At 39.8% G+C, this 13,242-nt stretch overlaps 1 protein-coding gene across 3 annotated transcripts in view; it reads left to right on the plus strand.

Annotated features, from left to right (window-relative positions):
* cttnbp2nlb (CTTNBP2 N-terminal like b) overlaps positions 1-13,242 on the plus strand; it is a 108,836-nt gene that overhangs the window by 80,695 nt on the left and 14,899 nt on the right. For all 3 annotated transcript variants that reach the window (XM_043716376.2, XM_043716377.2, XM_087973449.1), the window contains exon 4: positions 9,619-9,726. In XM_043716376.2, coding sequence (XP_043572311.1) covers positions 9,619-9,726 — 108 coding nt within the window. The remainder of the gene's footprint in view (positions 1-9,618; positions 9,727-13,242) is intronic.

Genomic DNA, 13,242 nt, shown 5'->3' on the forward strand with positions numbered 1-13,242 from the left:
TTTGGATGTTTCAATAAGATCAGAGAAGATGGTAAAAGAAGGGGAGGTGTGGCATTGTTGATCAGGGACAATATTACAGTTGTAGAAAGGAAGTTTGGGGACTTGTTAACTGAGGTAGTATGGGATGAGGTTAGAAACAGGAAAGGAGAAGTCACAATGCTGGGAGTTTTCTACAGGCCTCCGAATAGTCCCAGAGATGTAGAGGAAAGGATAGCAAAGATGATTCTTGATAGGAGTGAGAGAGACAGGATAGTTGTCATGGGCGACTTCAACTATCCAAATATTGACTGGGATCACTACAGTACGAGTACTATAGATGGGTCAGTTTTTGTCCTGTGTGTACAGGAGGGCTTCCTGACACAGTATGTAGACAGGCCTACAAGGGGCAAAGCCACTTTTGATTTAGTACTGGGTAACTAGCCTGGCCAGGTGTTAGATTTGGAAGTAGGTGAGCACTTTGGAGACAGCGATCACAATTCTGTCAGGTTTACTTTAGTGATGGAAAGGGATAGGTGTACTCCATTGAGCAACTGGGGGAGTTACAGCTGGGGGAAGGGAAATTACGATGCAATTAGGAAAGATTTAGGAAGCATAGAATGGGAAGGAAACTGCAGAGGATGAGCACATTAAAAATGTGGAGTTTATTCAAGGAAAAGCTCCTGTGTGTCTTAGATAAGTATGTACCTGTCAGGCTGGGAGGAAGATATAAAATGCGTGAGCCGTGGTTTACTAAGGAAGTGGAATCCCTGGTCAAGAAGAAGAAGAAGAAGAAGGCTTATGTTAGGACAAAATGTGAAAACTCAGGGTGCTTAAGGGTTACAAGGAAGTCAGGAAAGACCTAAAAAGAGAGCTTAGAAGAGCCAGGAGGAGACATGAGAAGTTAACCCTTAGGGTTAACCCTAAGGCTTTCCATAGGTATGTCAGGTATAAAAGAATGACGAGAGTTAAATTAGGGCCAATCAAGGATAATAGTGGGAAATTGTGTGTGGAGTCAGAGGAGATAGGGGAAGCACTAAATAAATATTTTTCTACAGTGTTCACTATAGAAAATGAAAATGTTGGTGAGGAAGATACAGAGATACTTGCATCTAGACTAGAAGAGATTGAGGTTCACAAGGAAGAGGTATTAGAAATACTGCAGAGTGTGAAAATAGACAAGTCCCCTGGGCCGGATGGGATCTATCCTAGGATCCTCTGGGAAGCAAGAGAAGAGATTGCCGAGCCTTTGGCATTGATCTTCAAATCATCTTTGTCTACAGGAATAGTGCCTGAGGACTGGAGGATAGCAAGTGTGGTTCCCTTGTTCAAAAAGGATAGTAGAGACAACCCTGGTAAATATAGACCAGTGAGTCTCACTTCAGTTGTTGGTAAAGTGTTGGAAAAGGTTATAAGAGATAAGATTTATAACCATCTAGAAAAGAATAATCTGATCAGGGACAGTCAGCACGGTTTTGTGAAGGGTAGGTCGTGTCTAACAAATCTTATTGAGTTTTTTGACAAAGTGACCAAACGGGTAGATGAGAGTAAACCGGTTGATGCGGTGTATATGGATTTCAGCAAGGCATTCAATAAGGTTTCCCACAGTAGGCTATTATACAAAATGCGGAGGAATGGGATTGTGGGAGACATAGCAGTTTGGATCAGTAATTGGCTTGCTGTAAGAAAACAGTTGTACTTGATGGAACATGTTCATCTTGGTGTACAGTTACTAGCGGCGTGCCGCAAGGGTCAGTGTTGGGTCCACTGCTGTTTGTCATTTTTATAACTGACCTGGATGAGGGCTCAGAAGGGTTGGTTAGTAAACTTGTGGACAACACTAAAGTCGGTGGAGTTGTGGATAGTGACGAAGGATGTAGTAGGTTGCAGAGAAACCTAGATAGGACGCAGTGCTGGGCTGAGAGGTAGCAAATGGAGTTTAATGTGGACAAGTATGAGGTGATACACTTTGGACAGAGTAATCGGAATGCAAAGTACCGGGCTAATGGTAAGATTCTTGGGAGTGCAGATGGGCAGAGAGATCTTGGTGTCCATGTATACAGATCCCTGAAAGTTGCCACCCAGATTGACAGGGTTGTTAAGAAGGCATACAGTGTTTTGGCCTTTATTAATAGAGGGATTGAGTTCCAGAGCCAGGAGGTTATGCTGCAGCTGTACAAAGCTCTGGGACGGCCACACTTGGAGTATTGTGTACAGTTCTGGTCACCGCATTATAAGAAGGATGTGGAAGCTTTGGAAAGGGTGCAGAGGAGATTTACTAGGATGTTGCCTGGTATGGAAGGAATGTCTTACGAGGAAAGGCTGAGGGCCTTGAGGCTGTTCTTGTTAGAAAGGAGAAGGTTGAGAGGTGACTTAATAGAGACATACCAGAAATTCAGAGGGTTAGATAGGGTGGACAGGGAGAGCCTTTTTCCAAGTATGGGGACGGCGAGCACGAGGGGACACAACTTTAAAGTAAGGGGAGATAGGTATAAGACAGATGTCAGAGGTAGTTTCTTTACTCAGAGAAGTAAGGGTATGGAATGCTTTGCCTGCAACGGTAGTAGATTTGCCAAGTTTAAGTGCATTTAAATCGTCATTGGACAGGCATATGGACGTACATGGAATAGTGTAGGTGGGATGGGCTTCAGATTAGTATGACAGGGCAGCGCAACATCGAGAGCTGAAGGGCCTGTACTGCGCTGTAATGTTCTATGTTCTATAAACAACAATGATTGTGAAACACATCAGTACCATGACATGGGCTTTCAAAACAAAAGAGAAGAGGTCCCTGGGACCGAAGTTAGGAAGCAAGTTTTAAGAAGTAGGATCTCAAAGGTAATGATTTCAGAATTGCTACCAGTGCTACTTGTTAATATAAGTAATAGGAATACATTTGATGAACATATGGCTGGGAGATGGTGCAAGGAGAAAGATTTCAGATTCCTGGGATGTTGGAACCAGCACTGGGGGATGTGGGATCCAGTACAAGCTGACCGGTTGCATCGTGACAAAACTGGAACTGATGTGTCTTAGTGGGAGTGCTTGCTAGAGCAGTTGGGGGAAGAAGTGGTTTAAACTAAAATGGAAGGGAGATGGTAACCTATACAGGGAGACAGAAAAGAGGGAAATGAGCAAAAACAAAAAGACTAGGAAATGAGACAGAATTCAAAGGCAACAATCAAACAGGTATATAGTGCAAATGTGAATAAGGATGTTAAAGAGACGAGCCTAGAGCATTCGCAGTGATTTAGCCATGCAAATAGGTGTAACCAGTTATGATATAGTTTGGGTTAGAGACCAGGGATGAGAACTAAAAATGCAGGGGTATTTAATTTTTAGGAAGGACAGACTAAAAACGTAAGGAAGTTGGGTAGTATTACTAGTTAAAGAAAAGATTAACATGAGATTGGTTCCAGTAAATCTGTATGGGTAGAGCTCAGAAACAGTTTTGCATATAGATTCCCAAACTTTAGTGGTAATGTTGGAGAAGCATTAAAAGGAAATTAGAGATGCAGCAATCAAGGTAGAGCTGTAGTTATAGGCAACTCTATTTCGTATGTAGACTGGGCAAACAAATAACAATATCATAAGATCTTGTTATTCATATGATCATAATGAATGGTGGTGCTGGCTCGAAGGGCAGGATGGCCTACTCCTGCACCTATTATCTATTGTCTACAAGAGGAAGAATTCATAGAATAGGATGATTTTCTGGATTGATACGTTGAGGAACTAATTAGAAAACAGACAATCCTAGACAGAGTGTTGAGTAATGAGAATGGAATAATTGGCAGTCTATCTCTATGTGGCCCCTTGGGGAAGAGTGACCATAATGTAGAATTTTTTTAATTAAGATGGCGAGTGACATAGTTGACTGAGACTAGGGCCCTGAATCTGGTCACAATTTAAAGATATGGGTAGACGATTTTGAAGTGAGATGAGAAATTTCTTCACCCAGAGAGTGGTGAGCCTATGAAATTCTCTACCACAGTAAGCAGTTGAGTTCAAAACATGGAATAATTTCAAGAAGGAGTTTGATATAGTCCTTAAGGCTGAAGGAATCGAAGAATGGGCAGAAAGTCAGAATAGGATACTGAATTGAATAATGATTCATGATCGTAATGAATGGCAGAGCTGAATGGCCTGCTGTTGCTCCTGTTTTCTATGTATCTAAATAGTAGCCAGCCCACTGAAAAAAGCAGTCACCTGAGTGTCCCATCAAGTGGATCTGTGAATCCTGTTGACCTTTTTATGCCTTGATTATTCCGGCTGCACAAACCTAATTAAATTAATGGAACTTTTACAATTCCCTATCACAATATGCAGCTCTGATTTTTAAGTTGAATTCTTTGCAGTTTTGGTTGGGTTAACAATAAAACATTCAGGGGAAGTGAGGAAATTACAAAGAATGCTGGTTGGCACAGAAAATTCTACTTGAGTTACTTTAATAATATGTTGAATCCTTTATGACTGTTCTTCCATAAATTACATGGATCATACATGCACTGTAAATAGTATAACCCAAAAGATCACATCATTTACTGAAAAATGCTGACAAAGTAGTGAACTCATTTGTGGGATGTGAAATATTCCCAAAGGACTGCACTAAATGTGTACTCATACATGTTTAATCAGGCATTTTGTTATGTGAATCAAGCTATTGTCAATATTAATATGGTAAAGTATATCTCCAGACAGACTTCTAACTGAGGTTTTAAATACAGTACCTGCTGCCATTGTGATTCAGAATGTATCATTATAAGGGAATGGTAGACATGTTCCTTTTCATTTTAATTAACCTGGTAAAAATATGTTCTACATTTATTACTTTTGCAGGCCATAGTGAGACTTCCATGAAAACTGTTGGACCTTCTGCTAAATAAATCATAGTCTCTGCAGTCTAAACACCTGAAAATTAATAAGATCTCCAGGGCACCCCCTCCCCCCTTGCCCAGAGAATGTGCTTATAAACTACAAAGGTGAACATAGGAGCAAGAACAAGCAATTCGGCTCCTCAAACCTGTTCTGTTATTCACTTAATCGTACCTCGATCTCCCTTAACTCTCTCTTTGCCCACATTTGTTCTATAATCTTTAGTACCTTTTATCAAAAATAACTATTTATCCCAATTGTGAAATTTACAATTGACCGAGCCTCAGCCACTACTTTTAAGGTGGTGATTTGATGGGCGTGAGGTTCTAAATTTCTGTCATTTATGTGAAGAAGTACTTCCTGACATCAGCCCTAACGTTTTAGATGTAATTTGAAAGGTTTTGGACTTTGTCATCACGGAAAATAATTTATTTTCATCTGCCTTATCAACTGTTCAATCACCCTAAAGACTGTTGGTCTTCTGTACTCAAGGGGATACTAAATTAGAAACAAGCTGCCCTTATTGTTCCTACCTAGAAGGATGTTAAAAATCACTCTACACCGGGTTATAGTCCAACAGGTTTATTTGATAGTACTCTCTTTTGGAGCACTGCTCCTTCATCAGGTAGCGGCTCTGAAAGCGAGTACTTCACATAAACCTGTTGGACTATAACCTGGTGTAGAGTGATTTTTAACTTTGTCCACCCCAGTCCAACACCGGCACCTCCCTCTTTTAGGTAACCACGATATGAAGGGCAGCAGGCATCTCGAAATGCCACCAGCTAAAAGGGCCCCTCTAAATCTCTCATCATTCTGGTGTGTAAGTACAGTATCAATTCTTCATTGTCATTTGGTCAGAGACTTGGAATTCCCTACTTAATGTTACTGTGAGTGCTCAAATAAAAGTGAGTGCTACAGTGCTGAAAGAACTCAGCACTAATAGTTCTGAAGAAGTCATATTGGACTCCAAACACTCGCTCTATTTCTCTCTCCACAGATGTTGCCAGACCTGCTGAATTTCTCCCACGCTTACTGTTTCTAATATGACCATGTTTGTTGACACCATGAAGCATGCACTGTAAACTTTAGTGAGTCATTTGCATATACATTCTGAAATCCCGTGCAAGCATGTTGCCAGATTTGTGTACTTTTGCAAGGGATGCCAGGCAGTCATGAGCCTTTTTATAGGACTGAGTGCATCTACACCACACTTTGATGCCAGCTTCTCAACTGCAATCAGGAATGGCCTTGTCATTGATCACACAATACCAGGTTATAGACCAACAGGTTTATTCAGAGGCACTAGCTTTTGGAGCGCTACTCCTTCATCAGGGCTCTGAAAGCTAGTGTCTCCAAACAAACCTGTTGGACTATAACCTGGTGTTGTGTGACTTTTAACTTTGCCCACCCCAGTCCAACACTAGCTCCTCCAAATCTTGATAGTGATGTTCACATTCTAGTGAAATTTTTGTTTAGTCCACATACCATTCTAATTAATCTATGATGCACACCTTCCATTTTTCCTGAGGCCTAGAACTGTGCTCAGTACTATAAATGGAGCCAACCACACATTGAAAGAATGGTGAAAGTTTTTTCAGTTCTTATTATTCTAGCTGCCTCGAGATTTAATTTGCCTGTGGATTTGTTTTTATATCTGTTGTTAGCAGCTTGGACTTCAAAGTTTCTCCTTTCCCAGCTTCTCACCATTTACAAAATTCTTTCGATGTATTTTTTGGATTCATAATGGATGACCTCACTAGTCAGCAACTGGTTTTCTACACACAACATAGTTTTCAAGATCATTTGATTGTATCCTGTTCTGCAACCAAAACTAAAAATAGGTAGTCTGTTCCCAACTACAAGACTATTGTAGTTGAGAGTCTGGTACTGGAAAAGTACAGTAGGTCAAGCAGCATCCGAGGAGCAAGAGAATCGATGTTTCTGGCATAAGCCCTTCAACAGGAAATCTGGCTTCTGCTTGAAAAGTTGATTATTCTGCTCTTCCAATGCTGCCTGACCTGCTGTGCTTTTCCAGCACCCCATATTCGACTCTGATCTCCAGCATCTGCAGCCCTCACTTTTTCCTAGACTATTGTAGTCATGATTTGGAGGAGCTGGTGTTGGACTGGGGTAGACAAAATTAAAAATCAGCGTCAAGTGTGTGGTGCTGAAAAAGCACAGCAGGTCAGGAAGCATCCAAGGAGCAGGAAAACTGATGTTTCTGGCAAAAGCCCTTCCGGAATGAAGAGGCAAATAAACCTGTTGGACTATAACCCTGGTGTTGTGTGATTTTTAATTTAGACTATTGTAATTATGTTTATGGGTATTAATGAGAGATTAGGTGTGAACCTCACTTAAATGGTGTGAATCTCACTTTCTTGGTTTCAACCGCTCCCATTGTGGTGATGTATCTGGCTTGTGTTCTGATCTCCAACTGAAGTATTTCAGTTTTGATCTGACAGTGATAGCTATTGATGGATTCTTGAATTTGTAGACACGCCAGGCACATTTACAATTTAAATAATCCAATGCAGCTCAACTGCTACAGTAACCAGGTTTATTGTGGAAGCAGTTTTTAAAAACTTAATTACTAGGCTTGTTTTGAACTTAACCTATAATTATCTGATATAAGTTTTCAACTGATTGGGTGTGTTCTAAGATTGTAATGAGACACTAATGATATACATCAGATCGTCTGAACTATAAATTTGTCTTAATTGTTCATTTGATGTCAGAATTTGCAATAAAATAAATGTTGAGTACAGTTTGCTGCAGAATGCTTGAATAGTAGCTCGTGTTTGCATATCATCATAATGCTGCAAGCCTATGTGGAAAATAGTTAATTGAACTTAAATGTGTTTAAATTTTGATTATAATTCTCAACACTTCTGGATGAGTGGAGATGGTGCAATCTCTAACTCAGCCGAAGTAGCAAAAACAACACCAACCCTCCGTTGTTCACATCAACAAGTTGTAACTTGTAACCAAAATAGCCCAGCCTAGCTCAGTTCCAACACTGAAAAAGCAGCCCTAATAGGCCAGTAAGCATACAAGTTGAGTGGAAATTGCTATTTTTTAATATCCATTTTTAGTTGGTTTTAAGTTTCTACTACAAGCAGCTGCCAGCAAGCGTAGTTTTAAGTTACAAGAAAGATGATAGACCTTTCACCACTGGAACCTGATTTTTAAACTGATGAGATGTGAAAACTGTGGGTTATTGGGAAATCTGCACCTGATTAGCACTGAGACATTAAGGAAGATTAAGAGAAACTGTGTCATGCATCAAACCTGGGAAAGTTGGATTGGTTCTGATGATTTCAGAGAGCAATGAGAGGTCGGCAAGAAGAAGAATTTCAGATTGTCAGAAGGTTAACTGTTCATTAAGCACGTGTGTGACTTGGTTTGGCTCTGGTCGCAGTTAAATTATTATTGGATGTTAACCTGAGTAACATTTTCTGAATTTGTATGTACATTTGAAAGCAAAGACCCTCTGGAAGTTTAATTAAACCCAACCTTTTAGAATCATCATGAATCAACATTAAAAGCATATTATCTACTCATTACTAAATTGCCGATTGAGGATCTTTCTGTGCCTAGATTGATTGTGTTATATATTGTAGCACTAACAAAAGGACTTTGTTAGTTTAGCATGCTTTAGGGTGACCTGAGGTTTTGAAAGACATTGAATAAATGCAAGTCTTTCTCAAGTATTAAAAAACCTCACCATGTCCCACCCTCATCACAGTGGGCTAGGTGGTGTACTATGGTTTGAATGTATCTGTTGAAAGAAGCATGATGGAGAGTACAAATTATCAAATTTAGGGTTGAGATGTTAATAAAATTATCTGCTTATAAAGCATTGGTCTGACCTTAGTTGGTATTGTGCCCCCTTCTAGGCAATGTACTTTAGGAAGGATATGAAGGTTTTTGAGCAGGTGTTGGGAAGGTTAATGAGCGCTTCATTAGAGAAGCAACTTTTTTTTTGTCTTGCTGAAGAAAAGATTGAGACGCAATTTATGGGAGATATTCAAAATCATGAGCACTCTGTCCAGCTTGTATGAGGGGGCATAACTACAAATTGAGGGGTGATAGATTTAAGACAGATGTCAGAGGCAGATTCTTTACGCAGAGTGTGGTAAGGGTGTGGAATGCCCTACCTGCTAATGTAGCCAACTCAGCCACATTAGGGAGATTTAAACAGTCCTTAGATAAGCATGTGGATGATGGGATAGTGTAAGGGGTCGAGCTGAGAATAGTTCGCAGGTCAGCGCAACATCGAGGGCCAAAGAGCCTGTTCTGCGCTGAAAAAAAAGTAGGGGAAACATCATCTTGTTGACACAGTTGTCCAGGACCAGAGAGCACTGATTAATGGAGACTAGCAAAAGTAGCAAAAGTGACTTTTTCTAATACAGCTTTCTAATACTGTTCTTCCCAGACTCTTAACTACCTAAAAGGTATGGTGGAGGAAGGTACAACCAAGGCTTTTAACAGAGAATTGGATAATCATCTGAGGAGTTTAAAAATAAATCAAGGCTACAGAAAAAAGGCAGAATGTTGGACCAAATCAGTTGATCTTCTCTAGAATCAGTGCAATTGCCCAAATGGCTTTATTCTGTATTGTAGACACTGTAAAATTGTAAACACAAGCTTACTGTGAATTTACTTTAATAGTTCACGATGGTTCAGAAAATGAAAGCAACAGAAATCGTATCTGGAAAGTTTTCAAAAGCTCTATTTTTTGATGACTAAGGTTGACTTTTTTTGTAGGTTATTGTGGATCTAGAAGAAGAGAGAAGACGACACGCTCAGGACACAGCTGAAGGGGATGATGTGACCTACATGCTGGAGAAGGAGCGTGAGCGACTCACTCAGCAGGTACAATACAACTAAGCCTGTCTCCTCTTAGGTTTATTCAAATAGGTTAATCCATTCTGATCCCCTTTTGTTTTTGAGCAAGAGTAAACTCTCACTTTTTCATTGAAAGCATAGTGACATAGCATCCTTGGAAATGTGAAATTAAAAAAAACACATGCTGGATGTTCTCTGCAGGTCAGGCAGCATCTGTAATGAGGGGGTCAGGGAAGTTGTTAGCTATTTGGATCAATGAATAGGATATTAATTTTATTCCTGTTCTCCATAGATGATACCTGACTTACTGAGTACTTCCAAACTTGGAGTTTAACTTAAATCAAATAATAAGAAATAGGAATAGGCCATTTTGACCCCTGCTTCATCATGGAATTAGAACATGGCTAATCTAATTGTGGTTTTCACTTCACTTCCCTTCCTGTTTTCCATCTGATTCCCTGAAATACACCTTTTTTGAAAATTCCCTCAGTGTCTGGTCCTCTGAGCTCCATACATGGCAGCAACTTTCAAAACTAAAAGTTAATGCATCAGCATGTGTGTGGAACATCAGTGCAGATGCATGGCTGTGCAGCTTAGAGGGAAGACTGCTCCCCTGTACATCAAAAATTTGTCTAACTCCCTTCCAAACATTCAATGAGTCAGCCTCCGTTGGTGTCTGTGAAGACTATTCTAAAGACAGATGACCATCTGAAAGAGAAATTCCTCGTGATCTCTGGCTTTAATGGGAGACCCTGATCTATAAGCTAATTATCGATCTCTCTATGAAGAGAAACATTTTCAGCACATACACTGTAAAACCCTTTCTCAATCTCATCTTTCAATACGTTCAGCTCTCATTCTTCTAAAGCCCAAAGAGTGTAGGCCCAATCTCCTCATCATTCTGTAATCATTGTTCCCAGTGAAGTTAAATCTCTGAGATGAAAGCTGTGCGATATTGCAGTGTGGTCCCTCTAATGCTCTGTAGAATTGGAGCAAATCATTCCTACTTTTGTATTCTATCTCCCTTGCAGTATAAGCCAGAATTCAGTTTTTCTCCCTAATTACTTGATGTTTTTGCCTCTGCAGCGATCATCTAAAATCCAAAAGTACTAAAGGAAAAGTCTAATGATCGAACCCTCATACTGGCAGTTTATTGCTCCACAAGGGTAGTATTTCACCTAGGTGACTACACTCCTGAAGAGAGATCTAGGCAGCTCCATTGGATCTATTTTTATAGATTTACTGACTGAGCAAATTATCACCCAAGACATCTGGAAAATTAGAGATTTTAGTTAATGGGATGTTGCAGATCAGTTCAACCAACAAAAAAGGTCAAGGAGCTTTATTCTGACACATTGTATTTATGTAGCACTTTTACTGTGGAAAAATATCCCATAGACTTCATAAAAGGCCATGGACTAGAGGTAATTATTTGGGGCCTCACCAAAATGGCTGTACAAATAGGGCTTTTAAACAGAATAATGAGAGGAGGGAGAAGAGGATTCCAGAGCATTGGGTCCAGGTAAAGATGGCAACTATTGTGCCACAGGTGGTGGGATCCACAAGGAGATGGAAGAACAGAATTTTGTAGGACTTAACTTAGATCTTGAGGTAATTGTAAAAGGGAAGGGGTCATTAGTTATTTTATATTGCCAGTTATGGATGACCAAGATCTAATTGGCCAACAAGAGCAGGAGTGATGGGTGAGCAACATTTGAAGTAGTAGGATAACAGGAGCAGAGTTTGGATGAGTCGAAATTTGCAGAGCTTGGTGGATGGAAAGCCAAACAGGACAGCATTAATGTAGTCTGGTCTGAAGATCTGGGAGACTCCGTTTCAGTGATGGTAAATGGAAGCAGGAAAATAGTGAAGTAATATTCAGATCCAAGCTGGAGAATGTCAAGCTTTTGTCTGGAGATGCAAATGTAAGGCTCTGTCTCTGTTAAATATTTTTGCTTCTGCATTTGTAATTGTTTTGCTTTTGGTTTTTATAGTCAATGATGTTACATACATAGTATTTTTATAGACAAGTTTATAATCTTCATTTGTTCATTACACGTAAACACATCATATCCACCACATCTAGACACGTTGTGACCACGTATACTGTTAAACAGTCATGATTTTCTGAAAGGCAAGGGTGGGTTAAAAAGAGCTTGTGGAAAATTCAAATTGAGTTTTAAGAGCTTTTCCTGTCTGTTCCCTGACAAGGCAAGCAAAACTGAGGCCACAGTTATCCATAATGTGTTTTTTGTCCTTATCCATCCCATGTACCCGACTCAATCACACTGCGTTAAATCCTGTTTAAAACTTCAATTACGTCCTCTCTAAGCTTCTACTTCCTTGGATAACTCTAATTCTTGGAGCATGACTTCACAACTACAAACCAAGAGACTAGATGTCATTCTAGTGTGTTCTTCAGCATGATATCCAGAGCCAACACATCCTTTACCAATATGAGGACTGAAGATGGGGCATAGTTTTTCATGTTGATACAGGTCATTCTGCTATAACATTACAGTGTGTTCATCTGTGACCTTGCATTATAGAAAATTGTGCTGTGGAAAGCAGTTATAGAAAGTCACGCTGTAGAAGATCGCCAATAGAAAATCACTATACCTGTTCAGTAGAAAGTTCGCATTATCCAAAGAACGTTCACAATTCGTCAATCGAGTTATAGCCAATTTGCACTGACAAAACGCGCATTATAGCAGAATGGTCTATATGCCAAAACATTATGATGGTCTTGATGGTCTTTGCAATTCAACCTAATGTTAGCTTATAAACTAAAACTCTTTGCTTTCCCTATATCCAGCTTATACTGCTGTGCACCTTGAGTCATCAGCACTCAGTCTTGTACTGTTGTGAAAGTGGCCTCTTCAGCTTGCCTAATTTATCCTGAGCTCTGGAATTCCATCACAAAACCCCTTTACATCACTGTCTTCCTTTAAAACTATTTGTAATACTTCCCAAGATTTAATTCATCTCTCTTAATGCATGCTAATTACTTGATATCCAGTTCTATTTTAGTTTGATCTTGTGAAGGGCCTACATCGAAAGCACTGTATAAATGAGTTGTTGCTGCAAGGAAAAGTGGAGAGAATAAATTGAAGAGAAAGTTCCCTCTGATTCCACTTCCACATCTTTTAGGAGATGATTACATGGATGCTTGATGAGAAAAGCAGAGAGGAGCAAATAGCTTCAAAAAGCTGCACTTTTTTCTTAACAAGAAAAACCTATCCTGAAGTAGACATCATTGTCTACCTTTGACATTTCCTGGGTTTTTTTTAAAAAAGAAGTTAGCAGTTCTTAAAAATCTATCCCTGAAGAAAACCATTCTCTTAAATGTGCTGAATGTTATATATATCTTTATTGCCATGCCACGAAGCTATGTGATGTAATTGTTTTGGATCCCAAACCAGTTACTACGCAACTAGCATTTCCAGGAGTCTGGGAATCTGCTATAGCACATGATTATTCATTGAATAAGGAGAGAAACGCCTCCTCACTAAAGCCTTTTGTGAATTGAGCTAATGTTGAGCC

The sequence above is a fragment of the Chiloscyllium plagiosum genome, unplaced genomic scaffold, assembly GCF_037043375.1.
Source record: "Chiloscyllium plagiosum isolate Xiang-an unplaced genomic scaffold, Cpla_swu_hap1 HiC_scaffold_26, whole genome shotgun sequence".
NCBI classification, from domain to species: domain Eukaryota; kingdom Metazoa; phylum Chordata; class Chondrichthyes; order Orectolobiformes; family Hemiscylliidae; genus Chiloscyllium; species Chiloscyllium plagiosum.